The 22,383-nt window shown below is 35.6% G+C and overlaps 3 protein-coding genes across 7 annotated transcripts; all 3 read right to left on the reverse strand.

Moving 5' to 3' along the window:
• Positions 1–944: 944 nt before the first annotated feature.
• Positions 945–4,476, reverse strand: LOC111795513 (basic leucine zipper 19). 4 transcript variants are annotated; one of them, XM_023677988.1, is made up of 5 exons: positions 4,155–4,362; positions 3,114–3,929; positions 1,885–2,013; positions 1,471–1,657; positions 945–1,231 (listed from the first exon to the last, which is right to left on the reverse strand). In XM_023677988.1, exons 2-3 carry the CDS (start codon positions 3,895–3,897, stop codon positions 1,973–1,975), a joined length of 825 nt encoding a protein of 274 aa, XP_023533756.1. In that variant the 5' UTR covers positions 3,898–3,929; positions 4,155–4,362; the 3' UTR covers positions 945–1,231; positions 1,471–1,657; positions 1,885–1,972. The 4 variants fall into 4 exon arrangements, with proteins under 4 accessions (XP_023533756.1, XP_023533755.1, XP_023533754.1 ...); XM_023677987.1 differs by adding an exon at positions 4,376–4,476 and having other exon boundaries at positions 1,047–1,657; positions 4,155–4,214; XM_023677986.1 differs by having other exon boundaries at positions 1,047–1,657.
• Positions 4,477–5,618: 1,142 nt separating this feature from the next.
• Positions 5,619–10,140, reverse strand: LOC111794579 (serine/threonine-protein kinase CDG1-like). 2 transcript variants are annotated; one of them, XM_023676624.1, is made up of 11 exons: positions 9,811–10,140; positions 9,257–9,582; positions 8,540–8,613; positions 8,330–8,430; positions 8,116–8,231; positions 7,375–7,854; positions 7,042–7,290; positions 6,786–6,949; positions 6,477–6,704; positions 6,232–6,381; positions 5,619–6,134 (listed from the first exon to the last, which is right to left on the reverse strand). In XM_023676624.1, exons 2-11 carry the CDS (start codon positions 9,444–9,446, stop codon positions 5,937–5,939), a joined length of 1,950 nt encoding a protein of 649 aa, XP_023532392.1. In that variant the 5' UTR covers positions 9,447–9,582; positions 9,811–10,140; the 3' UTR covers positions 5,619–5,936. The 2 variants fall into 2 exon arrangements, with proteins under 2 accessions (XP_023532392.1, XP_023532391.1); XM_023676623.1 differs by having other exon boundaries at positions 8,330–8,448.
• A 2,344-nt stretch (positions 10,141–12,484) lies between these two features.
• LOC111795268 (rac-like GTP-binding protein RAC1) lies at positions 12,485–16,016 on the reverse strand. Its single transcript, XM_023677577.1, has 7 exons — positions 15,420–16,016; positions 14,568–14,655; positions 14,386–14,495; positions 14,240–14,303; positions 13,290–13,354; positions 13,135–13,200; positions 12,485–13,054 (listed from the first exon to the last, which is right to left on the reverse strand). Exons 1-7 carry the CDS (start codon positions 15,516–15,518, stop codon positions 12,950–12,952), a joined length of 597 nt encoding a protein of 198 aa, XP_023533345.1. The 5' UTR covers positions 15,519–16,016; the 3' UTR covers positions 12,485–12,949.
• Between the last annotated feature and the right edge of the window lie 6,367 nt (positions 16,017–22,383).

The following is a 22,383-nucleotide window of genomic DNA, read 5'->3' on the forward strand; positions in this document are numbered from 1 at the left end:
TATTTTTTTTTGGTTATAGATATTAATTAAATGTTTAAAAATAAATAAATAGATGATTTAGAAACTAATATTTTTCATTTATTAAAAAAAATTAGAATAAACAATACGAATAACCCGAACCATTTTTCTTTTTATCAGAACGATCCGTATTCAAGCTTTACTTCTTTATTTTTCCTCTTACTCTCGTTCTAACTTCTATTTCCTCTTTTGTCTCATTCGTGAATTTTATACTATACTAAATTTTGTTCATGAATAAGGATCGTTGATGTATGAAATGAGAAGTATGCTTTTTTTCTTTCGGTCCCTCGAAAGAAGAATGGTGTATCATAAGCTCTGATAGCATCCTCGATCGTATCGAATATGCTCGAAGGTGTTAAGCCAAACGTGAGTGCACCCATAAGTAGTTTCTAATAAAAAGAGAGGAGAGACGATGAATATATTGCTAGAGAGAACAAAAAACAAAAAAAAAAGTTTGAAAAGATTTAGAAAAAATTATTTCTAAAAATCAATCAAATTAACAGATAATTAAATTTTAAAAAATGTCTGAGATGTTATAAATTTAATATTGTGTTTAATATTAAGTTTGTTTATTTATTTATTATTATTTGTCTAATATGCCTCCTGACAAATTTTTTTTCTTTAATTCACAATTACCATAAATAATAGATTTTTTTTTTAACAAATAAAATTAAAACTACAAAAGAAATATAACAATAAAAAAAAAATCATAACATTGTTATTTATTTATTGGAAGGTAAAAAATTACGAGTGAAATCGAATCATGAACTATAGCTTTATATGAAATACAATGTTTCCGTAAAAGAATGATTTGGCAACGAGATTAAAGTCAAAAGAATCGTGAAATAAAGAATGAGGACGAGATCAAGCGGGTTTAGAAAAGGAATAGTATTAATTATCTTGTTTACGAGACAACAATTCTCAAATTGATGGAGGATCCTACCAATTGATTAATAAATTCTCGTTCTTTTGAAGTAAACGAGACCTAATAATTTTTTTTTTTTAATACAACAAACAAGAACCGAGACTAAGAAAAAAATAGTATAGAGTTTCTCTACCCTTTCATATATTCTTCTTCCACTAACCTTTTTCCAAGCAGATTTTTCCACAAAAAAGAGCCAAAAACAGCCTTCATCCAAACAACTTTTACTTAAGTCCTCCACAATGCCACCAAAGTCCAATCACACCTTATGCCAAATCTAAAGCCACCAAGCTAGAAAAAGGAAGAAGATGCAAATTAATGGCTGTACTATTCTCTTTTCTCCAATCTCGACCTCTAATTCGATGTTTCTTAACACATTTGTATACCTTCGACTCGATTAGACGTCAAAGAGTTTTAACGAAAATCATTCATAAGAACAAAGGTGAAGATTACATATGTTCCATATTTCATTAAATGGCTGGTTTTAAGCAAGATATGTGAGACAGAAGTTCTCAGAATGGCGTACGTACCCGACTTGGTCGACATGGATCACTTGGAAGATAAGGAACAATAGTCCTCCGCTTCGATAGAGTCCTGTCACGTTTCTGATTAGATTGGACATGCTACTTAAGTTCTCTTGCACATTGAATGCAGATCTAAGTTTCCGTGAGATGTTTCGAGATGGCTCGGGTCTGGATATCCCACCATTTCCTAATTCTGTAATTCCAGTAATCCATCAAATTTCTTGTCTTAGAAAGAGGGAAAGTTTTGCTAAAACCACCTAATACCTCACAAACTCGGCTAAGGACTCGGATTCTACATAGTCGTTTGCTAGCTTTATAGAAGTATCCTTATGCCCTACTTTTTCATTCAATATAATTGACCATCTCAGACAACCCAACATGTTTTAGAAAATAGGGTGAATGGGTTGTGGAAGAGAAAACCTGAAAGAGGATGTTGATGCTGCACTGGACGGAGCAGGAACCGACGCAGCTGATTATGTACACGAAAGGATGCAGATACCATCCACGATCAGCTCTTCCCAGTTCTGGACTTCTTACGGACCCCTCCTCCTAATCGAACCGCGAGCATCATATAAAGAGTTGTTAGTAGCTGAAGACAGAAAAAGGCAAGTCCTCGTGCTGTATCGAACTCTTTAAAATCTTGAATAAGGAAGGAAATATGATAGAAACCAATATTCATACTGTTTTACTGATGCTTATGGAACATATATGAAAAAAATTGCATATAATTTTACACCCCGAAAGGAAAATGAGCGTTAACAAATCTCATATCAGATGATGAGAAGATGAATGGCAGCTGAAAATGATTACATTTAATTTGAACACTCAACAAATGAAAGCTGCGCCAACTAACAAGAGTCTAGCAAGCTAAATATGAAAAGAACCTAAGATGGTAGTAGAGAGATCTTCAAGAGCCAGCCGGGTTTTGCTTCGACAGGGAACATCGAGTTCAAACTTTTATAACACATAACTTGGACAGATTCTTTCATAGACACCTGAGGTTAAGACGTCGTTACATACATATGTAATACGTTGAGTGAAAACAAACTAAACTGTGGATACTTCATTCATATATTGTCAAGAACTAATGTAACAGTCCAAGTTCACCACTAGCAAATATTATCCTCTTTGGGAGAGCCGACATTGAGTGAAAACAAACTAAACTGCGGGAAATTACTCCATCAAGATACTTCAGTCATATATTGTCAAGAACTAATGTAACAGCTCAAGTCCACCGCTAGCAGATATTGTCCTCTTTAGGCTTTCCCTTTCGGGCTTCCCCTCAAGGTTTTTAAAATGCGTCTGCTAGGGAGAGGTTTCCACACCCTTATAAAGAATGCTTCGTTCTCCTCCCCAACCGATGTGGGATCTCACAACTAAGATCTCCAATGGCTTTTATCACAACATATATGCATTATGCACATAAAACAGAACCATGCACCAATCAACTCAACAAGAAAATCTCAAGAACATCTGGATGATACTAATTTGCTACACACATCAACTATCTAGACGACCCTGTTCTCAAAATGCAATGCTTATTCTTGCAAGTTCTCAGAAAATGATAGTAATCAACTGAGCTGCCTACACTGCGACAATCATAAAAGATTAGAACTAAAAACATTAAGAGTTAAGTGCTCAGGATTCACCTTTCTTCTGATTAAATTCGGCGCAATTGATGTTAGAAACTGCGTCCCCTAATCCACAATCAGGAAGTTCCTTTGTTCCTCCTGTGTTTTGATTAGCCGAGCACTGAAGATTTTCAAAGTCACAGCCACTGAAGCTTTGCCCGTTCAACAAAACGCTCTCTCCACTTTTCCCATCGGCCCCTGGATGAAGGCAATACGGCTGATCATTGCACTGCACATTACATGGATTTATCATGTAACTACCAGACATGTTTTGATTGGGAAGATCTGAATTGGCTGGTTTCTGATAAGGAAATGTTCCAATCTCCCCTTCAATTCTTCCTCTAATATCCACAAGCAAACATTTGAGCCTCGAAATCTCAGCCTCCAATGCAGCCTGACCCTGCAATCTCTTCAACAGTTGCTGATTCAAGGTCCTCAATCTCACAACTTCATCTTCCAATGATGCAGCTCTTGCCTTCTTCTTCTCACGGTATTTACGAACCGCTTCGCGATTACCTAGCGGGCGTTTCTTAGTCTTCTTATCCACAGATTCCGCCGTGTCATCAGTGGAAACCTTTTCTTCGGTAGGGGAGGAAACAATTTTAGTATGAACATGAAAACATGTGTGCGTATGTGAATAATCAGGACCAGGAGGGTTGCAAGTATGAGCATGCGTGCAAGCATGAGTATCCTTAAGAATCTCATCGAAGAAGCTATCCATCGAGCAGCTACTCAGAAACTCAACGGCATTCGAACTCGAAAACACTTCAGGATTCGAGGATTCAAGCTCGCCGTCTTCCATTATAGATATCAGCCAACGCAGCTAGAAAAGCTCTAGAGAAATTTAATGGGAGGGGATAATAATGAGAATCGACTTTAAGTGATTATGAACCGAATCGAGATCCTAAACAATCAGGACAAATAGGGTTTCCGCACAATTCAATTGGCAGACAGAACCAAAAAAAGATCAAAAAATAAAACAAGCATCACAAACGAAATTCTCTGCAAAGATATGAGGAATTTCATCCACCAAAAGTTCAAGAAGAACACTAAATTTACCTCTACAGCAAGAAGAAAAGGCTGAGACCTCATAAAATGAATCAAAAACCTAGTGGCGAACTGCAAATCACGTTGATCGGGGGAATAATCAGATACCATCAAAAGAAGAAAATTCAATAATCGAAACCTAAACCCCAATCAAAAAATGACAACTGAACGGCAAATGATGGAAGAAATGATTCGACAATCGTAAAGAAAGCGACAGAGAATAGGATTCGAACCCTTTTAGAGAGGATGCTCGAACTTCAAACTTCGATCATGAAAAAGAAAAAAAAATAATAATAATAATTTTTACAAAGTTTTATCAAAGCGTAAAAAATCCTGACTTTCAACACCACAAAATTATAACCTTTTGGGGGCGGGAGAAAGAACATTGGCTTACGGATTCTTTATTTTTCATTTTTTATTTTCCTAATAAAAAACAATTATTAAACTGAACAACGACTTATCGTTTTGATTTTTTTTTTTTTTTTTTTTTTTTAAAATAATTGACTTATTTAAATTTTATTAAATAATTTACGTGTCCTTTCAAATTGAAAATTCAATAATTTATTTTACACCAAATTAAAATTTTAAAAATTTATTAGACATTTTTTTATTAAACAAATAAAAACATGTTTTTTGTTTTGTAATTATTTATTAATTTTATTAAACAAAATCTTAAATATAAAAAATTTTAAATACTATTATTACAATTTGTTCATTTTTGTCGGCTTTTATTCATTTTAATCATCATATTTTCGAAACATTAATTTTGGTATTTGTATTTTTTAAAACTAACAATTTCTTTTTGTCGTTGATTTATTGTTTTTCCATTGTATTTCCTAAATTTCATCATTTATAATAAAAAGGGTGCGCTTATTTTTTTTGTCTTCAATTTCAGTTGATTTTTTTAAAATTTTCAATTAAAATCTAAAAAAGAAAGACTATTTGATATGATTTATTTTATTGGTTTGACCATAAATATAGGAGAGTTGACTTTTAAGTTTTTAATAGATTTTTCTACGCGTTTTAAAACTGTGAGGTTGAGGACGATACGTAATAGACAGAGCAGAGAATATTTATTAGTGTAAGCTTGGACTGTTAAAAATGATATTAGAGTCATACACTAAGCAGTGTATTAATGAGGATGGTGAGATCTCATCGTGGAAACCTCCCAGTAAGGTAAAACAAATATAAAAATTAATTAATTTTATATTTATATATTTAAAAAATGGGGGCAAAGTGGGAAATTGGATAGGTTCGGAGATGAGAAATACAATTCCTATCATCGACCCCATTTTTCTATATGAAAATTTTCAACTCATCTACTCTCACACGGTAAATAGTCATCGTTAATTGTTAATATAAAATGACACGAAACATAGAGATTCTTACACACGGGCATGCATACCAAATATAATTTGTCGGAACTCAAAAATATTTATATTTTAGAACGATCCAAAATGGCAATAAAATTGTAAATATGGTTCATATATGGTAGCTTAACTAGGAAAGAAATATATAAATATAACTCATCATTGACTTAATTGCCCTTCAAACCAAAAAAGAAAAGAAAAAAAAAAGGGAAAAATATTTACAAGCCATTTAAGAAATCACCTCAGCAAAGGGTGCAAAAGTTTTTATACTCATTGTACAGTTTTATTCTCTAAATTTTAGCTAATTTACAGTGTATGGTGAACGGAATGACGTATTAGAAGCTCGTTAAAGCTTGAGGATCTTCTCACGACAGGCTCATGTCGCACGCCTAAAGGCACCCGACTCCGCTCCATCGTGCCGCCTTCACCATAGGGCTTGCCCAAAGGCACCCGGCTCGGCTCCATCGTTGTCGTCGTCGTCGTCACCAAGCAATGCAAGGTTCATCAAATGCAGATCAGAGCTCGAGTTTGGATAAACTTCATCGTCTCCATTCTCGACACTTTGTGATTCCTCCATACTTACATTCATGGAATTGATTTCGCCTCTTAGAATCTTCAGTATCTGGAGCGAAGTGCGTTCGTAAACATATTTGACCGATTGATACAAGTATTGTGTGACGTGTTTGTGGGAATTGAGAAGATATTGTTGAGAGCAATACCTGACTAATTCTAGGACGGAGTCGGGACGCCCTCGTGATGCACAGGGTTGCTGCAAGAGCCATTCTTTGCAACTGATCGACGTCGAATTTTCGCACCAAATTTGGATCGACTAGTTCGTTTATGCTGCCACTCTCTATGATTGGCTTAGCCTGACATATCATATACATATACACTCTCTTCATTCTTGTTCATTATGAGTATCATGAAGTTAAAATTGTGAGCTATGATGAGATAGAGGTCTTACCCACATAACCAAGCTCTTTTGCTCTTTCCAAGTCTCTGCACTGATTGCTCTCCGTCCCGATAACAGTTCGAGTAGAACTATACCGAAAGCGTACACATCAATCTTATTACTCATCTTTCCATACATGAAATATTCAGGAGCAAGATATCCAAACGTTCCGACGACGTTGGCCTCGATCTGAAACGATGATTCTGTTGGTCCCCAGATTGCAAGGCCAAAATCCGATAGCTGTGGCACAGAACATCAGTTAGGATTACGAATAGACGAGAAAGAATCAACGTCGATCCGATGAGGACTTTCTAACACTACCTGTGGTTCAAGTTCATCAGTGAGCAGAATGTTTGATGATTTGACATCTCTGTGTACAACAGGCCGAGGATATTCGTCGTGTAGGTAGCTTAGCGCCTCGGCAATACCGATAGCCAGCTTGAATCTCACCTCCCATGAAAGAATGCCTTTTTCTTGCTTTATATCTACATATCAAACAACTTTCTGATCAGCATACTACTCCTGAGCTGATAGTATTTCAGATTGTACAAGAACATATAATGTATCTAAGCCTTACCAGATAGATTTTCCTCTAAACTTCCTTGAGAAAAGAAACCATAAACAGATATCAACATATCGTCATCGACGCAGATACCGAGAAACGGAGTTATGTTCTTGTGATGTAATGAGGATATAATATCAATTTCTTGAGAAAATTCATTCCATGCCTGTTTGGAAGAGTTCATTACTTTAACTGCAATTGGCTTTCCATCTGGGAGAATTCCTTTGTATACATGATTGCAACCGCCTTTCCCAATCAGGTTTTCTGTAAAGAAAACACGAATTTATGAGTCGAACGACGAGAGAACGGATTCAACCATCAATTTAAAGCGAGGATTAACTCGAAAACCTGAAGAGAAATGAGAAGTTGACGCTTTCAACACATCAGGACTAAACCATTTATAAGTAGATGAGTTAGTTTTCAGGATATACTCCAAGTCTTCTGGTGGTTCAGAGAAGTCAGATAAAATTCCAAGCCCTGGCTCACTTCTTGATGGATCATTTTTTTCTTTTGTGCTTACACGACTCGGTGAGCGATCGGGTAAGTTCATCACCCATTGCACTACAGACATGTTATGTAAACATGAGTTTTGTGAAATTTTTGGTGTCGTTCGAAGCAATGGCCAACCGAGCCCTGGCTCGGGATGGTCAATCTTCATTGATGTGTCTTTTTTGTTACTATTTCTTTTACTTTCAAGGATGACTCCATGATGTTCATCTTTCAAGTCTTCACTACAAATACTATAAGAAGCAGAAGTCTCAGTCTCAGAGGCATCAAAATCAGATTGACTAGCTTGACTAAAACTTGGTTTTGGGTCATGATTCAAGCCTGTCATGTTGCAGTCAAAAATCCATTGACTTTAGTTTTGGTTTTTAACCAAAAAAACAAAAGAACGCTGAAGAAAGAAAGTCAAGCTCAAACCCACCGCTAGCAAATATTGTCCTCTTTGAACTTTTCCTTTCGGGATTCCTCTCAAGGTTTTCAAAACGCGTCTTAAAAACCTTGAGAGAAAGCCCAAAGAGAACAATATCTACTTGCGGTGGACTTGGGCGGTTACATAAATGGTCTTTAAAACCAAGAACACCAAACCTGGTAGTTGATCATTGGTGGATCTTCTGAAGACAATTTTTCCGTTGTTGAGAGCCAAAACGTCGGTGGTTCGAGGCAGTTGCTTGACTAAGTATCTAGTTGTTGAAGACCAAACCCTGCAAATGGTTTTTGTTAAGCCCAAACCAGAAAACAAACAAAAAACTACTACCACCAATTCAAAAAAACAGCCCCAGCAGCATAGCCTTTTGCCTACCCAAGATTAAATGGTTTGCTTGTTCCCAAAACTACAGCCCCAGCAGCATAGCCTTTTGCCTGTCTGACCAGAGTCTTCCTAACCGAACTTCCGGTCGATATCTGAGCAATAAGAGCTACCTATTATCGAATTTGAAGATAATAATCAGTAACAAAAACTTCATTTCATCCTTAGAATCATCCATAAAGGGCAATGAAATCCAAACCAAACCTTGTTTACATCACAAAGGCTTTTGTATCCTTCTAAGAATTCATCAAATAAGGGCTTATCTTTTGATACGCGATCTGTTTGGCAAGAGGGAAAAATCATATTTCAAAACTAAGCATTTTTAACCGCCCAAGCCCGCCGCTAACCTATGTTGTCTTCTTTGGGCTTTCCCTTTCGAGCTTCCCCTCAAAGTTTTTAAAACGCGTTTGGTAGGGAGAGGTTTCCACACCCTTACAAGGAATGCTTCGCTCCCCTCTCCAACCGACGTGGGATCTCACAATCTATCCCCTTGGGAGCCCAGCATCCTCGTTGGCATACTACTCGGTGTCTGGCTCTGATACCAATTGTAACAGCCCAAGCTCACCGCTAACAAATATTGTCCTCTTTGGGCCGAAACCCGAAAGAGGAGAACAATATCTGCTAACGGTGGGCTTGGGCTGTTATAAATGGTATCAGAGACAGACACCGAATGGTGTACCAACAAGAACGCTAGGCCCCCAAAAGGGGTGGATTATGAGATCCCACGTCAATTGGAGAGAAGAACGAAGCATTGCTTATAAGCGTGTGGAAACCTCTCCCTACCAAACGCGTTTTAGAAATTTTGAGGGGAAGCTCAAAAGGAAAAGCTCAAAGAGGACAATATCTACTAGCGGTGGGCACGGACGGCTACACCATGTATGTATTAAAAGAGTGAAACCAGAGATTAGAAAGAAAGTACACCAGAAGTTTGACAAACATGGATTACAATGACACAATCCCCAGGATCAGCAACTTTAACAATCGCCCAATTGAGTACGTCTCTGCTATCGCCATTAATTCTAATCCCCACTAACACATTCTTCCTCTTCTTCTTCTTTTTCTTCTTCTTCTTCTTTTCAATAACCTCATAATCCTCCTGGTCAATTGTCATTTCGTTTCCTCCAGATTAATCTCCTATAATCTCCCAAACCCCACAGATTTTGAATCTTCTTCAATCTCCAGGGCTTCAGCAGACAACCTCTGATTGAGAGATTCCCCACTTCTCAACCCCCCCACCATTACACACACTGCAACCAAAACCCACCAGAATCGACCAACAAAACAATCAGAAATCTTAAAACACCCACAGAAAAGAAAGAAAGCGCAGCCAGAACTTGTAGCTATGAGTATTTACAAACAAACAGCAACCCATTGACGCATCCAAAAAGCTACCATTATTTCATTTCCAACAATAATTTCAATTAGAACCCTAAAATAAAGCAGAAGATAAATAGAAGCCGACAAATGGGTTGTACCTAAAACTTGTACCGATTCATCGTCCAAGCTCAGCATGATTTCAAACACCGATTTCGCCGATTAATCAGCCCGTACCCTCTAACCTACTGCGAGACGATAAAGAAATTTGAAATCCAAGGAGAAGTAGGGCACAAAACTGTCGTAAACGACAATAATTTCAGGTAGGACGACGCCAAGCATGAATGAAAGAAAATTGGGTTTGTGGGTTTTTATATATTTGTTCGAATCAGTTGAGGAAACAAAAATGTCGGCAAGAGAGAGAGAAAGAAAAAAATCGCAGAGAATTTCGAAGGAATTGAAAGAGACGATTAGGTTTAACGAAGATTGATTTCTTGATTCCTTCAAATCTTTTCCTTTTCTTTTTCTTTTTCTTTTTAATGACAGTTAAGAGGGAAACCGGAAGTTTTCGCGGGAAACCTATGGTATCCGGTCGGTTTGCGTGGTCCGCCATGAGCGGACTCCATGTTCTCACCGGCTATTGCGGGTTGTCATACTTGACCGTTGTCCGACGTGTCAACAAGATCATGTTTTTATTTATTTATTAATTAAAAATTAAATTCCTATAATTTTAAATATTAAAATTTATTCTTATAGTATGATAAAAAAAAAAAATTAAAATACTTTCTGTCATAGAGACTATTTATTAATTTCTTATTAGATCATAAGAAAAATATTCAAACTTTTTAAACCGACGAAATTTATAATATAATTATTTTTCGGGATATAATTAATAAAGACGAAAAAAGAGGGTCAAAACTGTTAAGTACAACTAAAAACGAAATAAATCTTAATCATTATTGGGTGACCACATCACGGGAGGACGTGTTGTCTTTACTGGAACCTAACACTTATGTTCGAATATCTGTTACCGGAAAATTTTGTAATTACCATATTTTCAAAAGGTTCTCGTATTTATTTTCATTTATAAAAACACGACCTTTTCATTGAAAAATATTATTGAAATTAATAATATTGATAATGAATGATTCTACGAATGTATGGACGTTTCGGCTTACATTTAGATTGACGATGAATATTTAACAAAAGGGTATAATTTCACACACTTTAAATTAGCTAAAAAGTTTAAGTTTTACTCAACGCCTCATGATTGAGCTAGGAAATTTAATGAATGACTTTATACAAATAATTGACTGAAAAAATTTAATTTTTTTTCGTCAAATAATAACAAAATATTTCTATAAAAAAAAATATAAGTCGACAATTAAAACGTTTCCGGTCTCATATTATGTTTAAAAAATAAGAACGTGAAATTACACCGTTGCCCTTAAAGAAAAGAATAGAATACCCTAATTTATGTTTGATCATATGAATTTTGTAAAAATAAATAAATATTAGAATTGTTTTATTATTTTTAATTTAAGAAATTTCTTTTAATGGAAATATTTCAAAATTGAAGGCTTTATGTTTGGAAAATCTTTGTGGGGAAAGCAAATTTGTGTTAGGTCAATTTTGTGACCTTACATATTTAAAAATAAATCTTTTTTTCTAGACAAGAAATAATAATAATAATAAATAAATAAATAAATAAATAAATAAATAAAGAGGGAGGCAGATATAAGCATGAAATGGTACCCACTCTTTAATTATTAAATTGTGGGTCCCACAAGAGTGATGAAAATATAAGATCCCATGTCCCACAAATTCTTCTAAATAATTTCAACATTAATTACGTGAGGAAAAATAAATCATATCATATACTAATTATGTAACAATATAGAAGCTCCAATCAAATAATAATTAATTTTTTCAACTATGGTCGTTGAATTTCTGTTCCGATGAGGGACGATTTAGTCATTCCAAAAAATGTTAATTAAATTTTTGGTTTACTCGATCAATGATATCTAAATCGACTAAAAAAATTAGACCACAGTAAAAAAAAAATTTAGTGACGAAGATGATAAGCTCAAAAAATGCTTGATTTTGCTGAGCTAGATGTCTTTCTGATATTCTTGCAAACTTCAAAAAAAAAAAAAAAAAAAAAAAAAAAAAAAAAAAAAAAAAAAAAAAAAAAAAAAAAAAAAANTTAGAAGAACGAATAACTCTTAGATTGAACTTGGAATCTATGATGATCACTCTTAAATTCTTAGATTGAACTTGGAATCTATGATGATCACTCTTAAATACTAAGATGACTCACTCCAGAATTAACTTTATCATAACTAATCCAATAAATCGATTTTATCATCAAATCTAAAGCAAAATTTAAAAGAAACATAATATCCAAAGGGTTCCAAAAGGATGGAAGTAATAGACGAATTTTAGGTTAAATTACAATTTAGTCCCTATGGCATAGGAGGAAGTTAGAATTTCAGAATTTAAAATGTGATTGATCACGAGTTTTTTGAAATTGAGTTAGTATTTTCAAAAAAAAAAAAAAAGGAAATATCATACGACATAAATACGAAGTGCTCATTCTAATACTAAATGACAGAAATATCATACGACATAATACGGGTTCTAAGTTAAATTACATTTTAGTCCCTATAGTTTAGAGAAAGTTCAAATTTCGTACTTATAGTTTAATAAAACTTTATAAATAGTCTCTTAAGGGACTCATTCTAACATGTTAGACCCGAGGCTAAATTTTAACTTTATCGAAACTATAGGGACCAATTCGTAAACAGGATAATATCATACGACATATATACGAAGTGCTCGAAAATCAGTTCATATTACAAGCCTATAATATATTGTTCAGTCAACATTAATCCAAAGCCAGAAAAACCAAAGTTTCAAAATGTCAATCAATGGAAAGCTTTCTAACCAGCTCAGCTGGTAGACGAAAAGCGTCCAAGAACATTACAATAGATCAAAGCAGGACGACATACAGCGTCGAGCTACACGATACTAACTCGAGAATCAGTTTCATAGACGATATCTAAACTTGAACATATACTATCAGCACGCATATTACAAACAGATGAATTCATAACACTTTTTACAAATCATAGCACAGACGATGAGATTTGCTGCTCGATCGATCGCGGGGTTGCGTCAAGGACGATTTGAAAATATAACTCATATATATAGTGATAGTTAGGGGCTAAATGATGAGTAGTAGCTTACTAATACGTCTTCGAGTTCTAACCGGTTGTGATACAAACGACTAATTTTGCATCATAATATAGAACACGACTTCTGTGCCTTTCGCTTCTTTCGCTTCTTCCGCTTTGGAGGCTGGAGAACCACTTTGATCGCTGCATCGAACACGGCTTTCACATTCTGCATTTGGATCAAAGACTTGTTAAAAAGTGAGGAACTGGAGGGAAGTATAGCAAGAAGAAGGTGGTTTTTTTTCATACTTGCTGTGTTTTCGAACTGCATTCGATGTAAACTGGGGCACCGATTAGTTTTCTGAGTTCCTCCCCCTGCAAGAAGCGTTCAAATCGAACCGTTGATGATGAACAAAACTACGACAATATCGAATTCGTAAATACAGGGCGAAGTAGAAGGATACCTGGGACGTGGTAATGGGGACTACCCCCGGGTGTTCGATCAGGTACTGTTTATCTTCTCGAAGGTCTACAGGAAGCAAGTTGATACTCATGATTATTGATAATCCCGCATCGAGAGCACACGATAATATAATATTTATCAAAAGCACTAGTTTTCAAGGAGAGGAATGTAAAAGCCTAAGTCTAAGCCCACCGCTAGAAAATATTATTGTTCGTTTTGGCCCGTTACGTATCGCCGTCAACCTCACAGTTTTTAAAACGCGTCTACTAGGGAGAGGTTTCCACACCCTTATAAAGAATGTTTCGTTCTCCTCTCCAACCGTTGTGGAATCTCACAATCCACCCTCATTGGGGGCCCAGCGTCCTCGCTGCCACACTGCTAGGTACCTAACTCTGATACCATTTGTAATAGCTCAAGCCCACCGCTAGCAGATATTATGCACTTTGGCTCGTTATCACCGTCAGCCTCACGATTCTAAAATCATCTGCTAGGGAGAGGTTTCCACGCCCTTATAAGGAATGTTTCATTCTCCTCTCCAACCGATGTGGGGTCTCATAATCCACCCCCTATGGAGGCCCAACGTCCTCGCTGGCACACCACTCAATGTCTGGCTCTGATACCATTTGTAACAATCCAAGCCCACCGTTAGCAGATATTGTCCGTTGTGGGATCTCATGATCTCACATCCAGTTCTTTTGTCTTTTATGGGACAAGCTAGTTTATCAATACCCAAGAAGCCAAATACAGAACAATCATCACATTTTTGTTACAATACGAGTTGCTCGAGTAAAAGAAATAGTATCGACTATAACACGAGATCTTTGTTTCATGTAGTTCATCATGGTAAGTTGTATTTAGAAACAATCATCAGCAAACGAACGAACAGAACGAGAAAATTGTTTCAAATCGAACACTAAAGGAGAAAATTAGAAAGATAGTGAAGAATATAACCAAGCTTAGTCCCGACAAGAATAACTGGTACACCAGGAGCATAGTGCCTCAGTTCAGGAATCCACTGTCATTGGAAAGAAGAGTATTAGCTAAGAGACGTTTAAACGAAAAGACGGAGACGAAGATAACGCAACGCAGAGCCTTACTTTCTTGGCCACATTTTCATAGCTAGCCTTGCTTATGAGCGAGAACGCTAAGAGAAATACATCGGCTCCACGGTAGCTCAACGGTCTCAACCTATTGTAATCTTCCTGGCCTGGTTCATGACTCATACACATCAGACTTTCAGCAAGAAAACATGTTATGTAAAGACTTGTTTTGAACATACCAGCAGTATCCCACAAGCCCAGGTTGACAGTACTGCCATCCACAACTACATTTGCACTAAAATTGTCGAAAACGGTCGGCACGTAATCCTGTTTCAGATTATACACCGTCATCGTAGATAGATAACGATTTCACAGAACTTAAGAATCTATCTTTGTTACAGTCTACCAATCAAGACACCATATTGAACAACTTATGAAATGGAAGACAGATAAATCATTAAGATTTCTAGATAGCGAAAGTTTTCCCCGAATCACGCACGCACAGATGGAGATCTGATACCATGCTAGAATAGAGTTTCATGGAGGCTATGCTCACAGCTGAAAAGTACACTAAGAACACTAAAATGTTTGGATGGCCTCACTCAAAGAGGCAAACAATTGGTCATAAAGAGCCTGAAATTGATAAACAAACGAAAACAAAACCACATTTCATTCCATTTTTTTGATGAATTTAGAAGTCTCCTCATGTGGGAATCTTCCTGCAAGAACTAATGAACTGAAAAGAGCCTGAAATTGCTTGAAAAACCCTTAAAACTCCAAGAGATTCATGTTCCACCAAACATGTAGATGGGAAGTTTCTTTGCTTAAGACACGAAAAACAACAACAGAATTACAATAGATTTGTTCATCAAATGAAAATTCACTTAAAAAAAACCAAGAATTCCAACATGGAGGAGACTTGAAAAGGGTTCACTGAAACAAAAAGCAAAAAGCACAAAAACCCAGAAAAGAAACATGCATTCTCAGCAGAAAAAGTGCAGAAATGGAGTCCATTAGTCACAAACTTCTCAGAAACCAAACAAGAACAAGAACAAGAAGAGAAGGGTTAAATTAAAGATGAAGTAGCTCACGGTGGGGAAAGTGTTGCTGGTGTAGGAGATAAGCATACAAGTCTTCCCAACAGCACCATCGCCAACGGTAACACACTTAATAAACCTGGAAACACTCATTTCCTCCTTGGGAGCTGAGAATCAGCAACACCCAGAGAAAAAGAGATAACAATGGAGTTGACCCACAAATCCAGGGAGAATTAGAAGGGGCCACACAGAAAGGGGAAATTGTATGAGGGCGTGGAAGAGAGAAGGAGAGTCACAAAGACAAGGCAACTGGGTCTATAAAGAGGGGGAGGCCAGCTCTTGGCCAGCTATGGCAGACTAGAAATCACGGCCTCAAAAATGAAATTGAAAGCACCCTTTCATCTCTACCGTATTGGGTTTGGAAGGGAATTGGGAAATTTTTTACCGATCAATCGATGTTGATGTCAAACTTGTCGCTCTCACTCGTCTCTTCTTCACCGCTCTCTCTCTCTCTCTCTCTCTCTGCCTCACACCCACTTTTGGGTAACTTTTTTTTTTATTCACAATTCTCAATCTCATCTTTAAAGAAAGGTACTCTCTCTTTGGTTGTTATTTTCTTCTTTTTGAAGGAAAACACGGGCCGCAACCAAACATTTTGTTTTTGTATGTAAATGTGGAGCTTTTGCTTTCAATTTGTGAAATTATTTTAGAATTGAAAAAAAAAAAAAAAAAAAAAAAAAGGCATCTACGCAATACATGTAAAGTATGGTCTACTTTGATTTAATTTAAACCAACAATGGGATGATCAATAGAAAAGCTATGTAAAGAAGACAATGTGCAATCCATTGTTTACCAAACAAAGATATGAAAGTTTTTAATGAGTTTTTAAAGTAGAGTGGATTTTGTATTTGAAGTGAAATTTTTTATAAATGTTCGGCAAGACAAATGGAAGCGTTAATCTACTTCAATCTCAAAACTTACCCCTTCTCGAGCATAATAAACAAGACTAACCCAAGTTCAATTTAGACTTATTATCTTTGATTATCTCCTACTCGTATAGATTGACTATATGGGTCATGATAAGTTGATGCAATTGAGCCTTAGTCAACCCATGGGTTCAACCGATCATGACCCATAAGCTAACTGTGGGTCACCAAATGGCCTTCAACCTACTGTTCCTCGTTTTGAAATTTCAAATCTCAACCATTTTCGGAGTTGACTCAATTAGCTAGATTCACCAATTACCATAAGAAGGTGACTTTTAACCCTAAAACATTGATCCATGTAAGAAAACCATTTTTTTCAAAACCATACCAGACCCATGAAATAAGTTAATATACCATTTAATCACATCAAATTCTTTACTCCCATGTTTTAAATAATGAAGGGAAATGGATGGTTGAATAAACACTCCCTCTTCTTGAAGCAACATATTAGATCTTTTTAACTCGATTATGTCACTTTACTTTTATCTTTGTCCAATCACCCACTCGAAGTACGATTGAAAAGTTTGGACTTGAATAATCAAGAAATAAGGAGGTTCTAGAAAGCTCTGAAAAAAAAAAAAAAAAAAAAAAAAAACANATATTATATAAGTTCAAAATTATAATCCAAAGCCTAACCCATGAATGAAACAGCAGTTTAAGTTTGGTGAACTAGACTCATATCACCCATCGCATTCTAAGAGGTGTCATAGTACCCACCAAATCCTTAAACAAAATGGTGGTGGTTGTCTCTTTAGTGGTTAACGGTGGTTGTAGCTTTACTCTTTATCATTCCTGCTCTCCTCTCTCTCACACATTTCTCAAGTTTGTTATCTCATGGAATATAAAAAAGAAAAATCCTCCAAGTCAAGTCAATTTGTTGACACCAACGGTTTCTTGGCTAACAATCGTAACCTAACATTGTCCAAACCAAATAATGTGCCAACAACTGACACTACCAGAGCTAGAAACCTAATCACCAAATTTCAAGATTCCTCTCTACCTTTGCACTAAACTACCATGCTTAAAATCTCATTCTAGGAAATATATCAATTAAACTCTAAACTTTTCTAAGAAAATCAATTCAATCAATTGACACACGAACGGTTTGAGAGTTTGTTTTAAATCTGTTAGATTTCAGTTGGAGAGGAGAACGAAACATTCTTTATAAGGTGTGGAAACATCTTCCTAACAGACGCGTTTTAAAAATTTTGAGGAGAAACTCGAAAGAAAAATCACAAAAAAGACAATATCTACTAGCACCGTTACAAAATCATTTTCGAGTGAACCAGATAGGCCTGTGAATAGTAATTCCACCCAAAGAGTTAGGATATATTTTCAAGGGAGATTTCAGATCCTTTTGAGAAAATCTACAAAACAGTTTCAAGAACTGTCGTGTTGGATTTCCTAACCAGGCCAGGCTATTTAACATTGTAAAACATGGGAGGAACGAATATTAAAAAGAGATGGGTAGCACATCACCTAACCCCATGTGCATGGATGACCATTTCTCCCCCATATCTCACTGCCCTCTCGTTTCATTTGACAATTGGCTTTGTGCCCAGCCGTCTGCAAGAAGCTCTGTAAAACCATAAGCTTATTAATTAATGGAAACAAAAGGAAGCTATAGAGTTTCTTCCATTTCAAAATAAGTAGAACTTCTATTGTTGCTCCAGTAGTCCAGGAATCAATTCCACGTCTGTTCTCGCTTCTCTTGCTTTGATTTCTGAAATCACAGTGAGCCATGAGTATTAATTAGTCTCCATACTTCTAGAGCCTTGCTTGTATTCTTCTTTTAAACCAATTCCATCATCTTGTATCATAGGGTTGTAGGCATAAGCATCAATAATTGATGGAAATTTGCACTTGTAAGAATCAAAGCTCAAACGTTGAGTTATCGGGTGGGTATAATGTCGATATCATCATCTGAACTAACATAACCCAGCTTGGTCATTATTCCTGGTCAGTTTTTTCTTCTGGGATCTGGTTGTTGATTTTCACCTTCCGGATCCAGTTTCATGGTAGATGATTTCCTGAAAGATAACTTACAGATCTGTAATGGCGTAGAAAGATGGCAACAGAAAACAACAAAGTGCTGGATAGAAACTTACAAAATTGACGTCTTCCCTGAACTGATACTCCCCTGACTTTGTTTGGCTGATTCATTATTTACTCTTTTATTACTCAATTTCCCTGTAATTGGAAAAAATGTCGAGATAAGTTTCATGAATTTTTGAGAGCATGCACGTAGAGATTGTGATCTCTAACCTTCTCAGCAAGGAATCTTTTCCCCTGCGAGTGTGCATTGGTGGTCACTTTATCAGTATTGCTGTTCACAGGGACAGAGTAAGTCAGTCGAAAGCAAGAACACAACAAAAATAACTGATACTCCTTATGCAGACAAGAATCCGTCTTAGTTTGTCCGTTTGCAGAAGAAAAATATTTTGAATATGAAAAACTCACACTAAAATGGAGTAAAATGGCTTGTGACTTAATACCAAGTGAACCCACGAGAAGATAGTCTACAGATGAATGACCACACTCATTTTCGTTTCATTCATAAATGGCTTGTTTCAATTGGATCACAAGAAAGATGAAAATGCAGTACACTTCTTTTTTAGAATACTACATTACAAATAATAAAAAGGAAATTCGAATTGACCACCAATTAAAATTCACAATAATGACTAAGTTTCTAAAATAAAATAAACTTGAAGCACATGATTCTTTCCCCCTATTCACAATAATGACCAAGTTTCAATTCGCCTGTAGTAATACGATACTCATCAGAATACTTCCAAAATATGAATTGGAAAAACAAAATATATGAAAACCAGCTACATTGGAGAAAAATAATATATATTAATTCAGGGAAGAAAAATACAATAAAAAAAATTTTAACTAACAAAACTATGCTTGCGTGTTTGGATTTGTAAACAAGAATGCCTACATAAGATGATTGGCTCCATATATAGTGAAAAAAAGGAGAACTTTCAAAATGAACTATTAGAAGAATATTCACTTTATGGAGTTAGAATATTTTTATGAGAACATCAAGGGAGTATATTCCACTAAAGAAACAGGGACAACCTTAGGACAAAAGAAACAGGGACAACCTTAGGACAAAAGAAACAGGAACAACCTAAGGGCCAGGGTAGAGAGCATCCCCCAAAAAAACTACACCAAAAGAATCTGCCAGTCCCTAATAATACACCACCTTGCGAATCATATTTTAACACCAGTCGATGAATAATGAAACTGAAGAAATAGGCAGTCCACATCGACTTAGGCAAGTTGGACCAGGTATTTTGCAATGAGTCCATAGTCTTATTTATCCAGCAGAAAGCAGTTTATATTACTAGTATCTATGATATTGGGTTTAATAAATTTTATCACAAAAATAACGATGGTCAATCAGAATACTTCCAAAATATGAATTGGAAAAACAAAATATATGAAAACCAGCTACATTGGAGAAAAATAATATATATTAATTCAGGGAAGAAAAATACAATAAAAAAAATTTTAACTAACAAAACTATGCTTGCGTGTTTGGATTTGTAAACAAGAATGCCTACATAAGATGATTGGCTCCATATATAGTGAAAAAAAGGAGAACTTTCAAAATGAACTATTAGAAGAATATTCACTTTATGGAGTTAGAATATTTTTATGAGAACATCAAGGGAGTATATTCCACTAAAGAAACAGGGACAACCTTAGGACAAAAGAAACAGGGACAACCTTAGGACAAAAGAAACAGGAACAACCTAAGGGCCAGGGTAGAGAGCATCCCCCAAAAAAACTACACCAAAAGAATCTGCCAGTCCCTAATAATACACCACCTTGCGAATCATATTTTAACACCAGTCGATGAATAATGAAACTGAAGAAATAGGCAGTCCACATCGACTTAGGCAAGTTGGACCAGGTATTTTGCAATGAGTCCATAGTCTTATTTATCCAGCAGAAAGCAGTTTATATTACTAGTATCTATGATATTGGGTTTAATAAATTTTATCACAAAAATAACGATGGTCATGTCAAAAGAAAATCTAGGAAGTAAACCACATTCAACATATGCATTATAAGGTTTGTACTATTAAATTAATATCTTTATGCTGTACAGGAATAGCTCCTTGATTATAAGATTTGGCTGATAACTTTTCTTAAAATATAATGATGAGTATTCCAGCCAAAGGATTTATCCAACAATGAATTGATTGTCCCATTTATCAAGAAACGGAAAAGACCATACCCGATGGGCTTGTTGAATGTATGTAGTTGTTGACACCTTAGTTAAATTATACAATTAATAGTAGAAAAGCTCAGTCAAAAACCCCAACATTGTCATGAAATTTCTTTGGCCCACGGCTCATGTCCACACATGTAACTCTTTTTGCAACTGAATTCGTACGCAAGAGGAGCTATAATATAAGGTAAGTTCAAATTTCTCATGACAAACCTATTTATTACATTATAAGGTATTGTTTATAATGTAGCCATAAAAACTATTTAAATCAATAATTAAGTTGTTTGTCCTTCCAAACTAGGTCATAAATCTTGTTACTGGTATTTATATCTATATTGGAGTTGTTGATGTGTATATATTTATAAAAGATACCTGACGTATCGATGGATATTTCATCTTTCACTTGTACAGAGTTTTATGAGTTTAGTTTTATAAAAGGCTCATGCCACCATTGAAGAGTGATGAAAAAGCAAAATGCATCTTGATAATGTTGCAAAAATGCAAAGTATTTAGTGATAAAGTTAACGCTTTGTAAAAATCAGTCAACTAATTTGCTTTGAAAAAATGTATAACATGTTCACATTGTTATATTAACCAGTTGAGCTCTTCAAGGTTGATGGTGTTCAAGTTAAGATTAACCAGAATTATATCGCATCAATCTTCCTAATAGAAATCACAGTGCATTCCTCTATCTCACATGAGGAAAAATGCAATAGCTTAGCTAAAATAGAGCATGTGTATCATTCTCCTAGATGCAAAGCAATTAACGCCTACAAGTATAACGGATGTGAAGTGAAATTATATGGTAGACAAACTAACAAAGCGAATGCTAGAAAAACGATGGCGAAGCTCTACAGGTTCTGCCAGTTAAAAAAGGAAAAAAAACGTCTAGAAAATTACTCTATCAGTCCATGCTAGACAGATTTCTAGATGTTATCTCCACTAGTTCTATCCTCGGTAAGGTTATCCATAATGCTAAAAAGGAAAAATCTTTCTGGTATACTTCTACCATAAGTAACTGCATATCTTTCCTAACAATCATGTTATAAGTTTCCTGAAACTTGTATATTATACAGAAACTGATCTGGACTATAATTCCAAATATGATTTGAGGTCGCTCCTCTAAAATATTTCCAGTAAGAAATCAGGAACACAGTAACGAAATAGCATGAAAAATCAGAGTACATCAAATTTTACAATGCAAATCACCACACTGTACCTCTCGCAGACCAGAGAACTTCTCGTCTGTAACATCATTAAAGACCTTTGACCGGTTAGTTTTTCCACTTCTTTAAGTTGGTAATGACAATATGAAAACTGAAGTGCGACAAATCCGCATAGTCGATAAAGTCACCATCGTACCTGAGGAAGGAAGCGGAGGTTCCAGGAGTAGTTTCAACAACTTTATCTTGAAGAGTAAAGGAGAAGATCGAGATCGCCATCTTCGTTGGCCATAGCTTGCGGCTCTTGCTCGTCTGTTGGAAATTGGAATGCAGAATCGTTCGGAATGGCATGGACGGGAAATTAAAGTTTTGGAGGGAACGGCGAATATAGGTCCGCAACGTCTCGTCTCTTTAAATATAATAAGGAGAAGAAAGGCTTAAACCAACATTTTAGCTTCATTTCATTTCATTGATTATTATTATTATTCTTTTAAATGAAGTAATATTCTTCCAATTTAAAAAAATATTTGAAATCCGTATGCTATTATTATTTTTTTTTTTTTTTTTTTTTTTTTTTTTTTTTTTTTTTTTTTTTTTTTTTTTTTTTTTTTTTTTTTTTT

Source organism: Cucurbita pepo, chromosome LG05 (assembly GCF_002806865.2).
Source record: "Cucurbita pepo subsp. pepo cultivar mu-cu-16 chromosome LG05, ASM280686v2, whole genome shotgun sequence".
NCBI classification, from domain to species: domain Eukaryota; kingdom Viridiplantae; phylum Streptophyta; class Magnoliopsida; order Cucurbitales; family Cucurbitaceae; genus Cucurbita; species Cucurbita pepo.

Coding starts and splice junctions, on each gene's coding strand:
- LOC111795268 (XM_023677577.1), bottom strand. CDS start 15,518: ATGAGTGTTTCCAGGTTTATTAAGTGTGTTACCGTTGGCGATGGTGCT. Junction 13,355..14,239: donor TCTTGTCGGGACTAAGCTTG/GTTATATTCTTC, acceptor TGCTTCCTGTAG/ACCTTCGAGAAGATAAACAG. Junction 13,201..13,289: donor TCCCCATTACCACGTCCCAG/GTATCCTTCTAC, acceptor CGCTTCTTGCAG/GGGGAGGAACTCAGAAAACT.
- LOC111794579 (XM_023676623.1), bottom strand. CDS start 9,446: ATGACAATTGACCAGGAGGATTATGAGGTTATTGAAAAGAAGAAGAAG. Junction 8,614..9,256: donor CCATGTTTGTCAAACTTCTG/GTGTACTTTCTT, acceptor CTTGCCAAACAG/ATCGCGTATCAAAAGATAAG. Junction 6,135..6,231: donor TCCGTCCTAGAATTAGTCAG/GTATTGCTCTCA, acceptor ACTTCGCTCCAG/ATACTGAAGATTCTAAGAGG.
- LOC111795513 (XM_023677988.1), bottom strand. CDS start 3,897: ATGGAAGACGGCGAGCTTGAATCCTCGAATCCTGAAGTGTTTTCGAGT. Junction 2,014..3,113: donor CGAATTTAATCAGAAGAAAG/GTGAATCCTGAG, acceptor CGGTTCGATTAG/GAGGAGGGGTCCGTAAGAAG.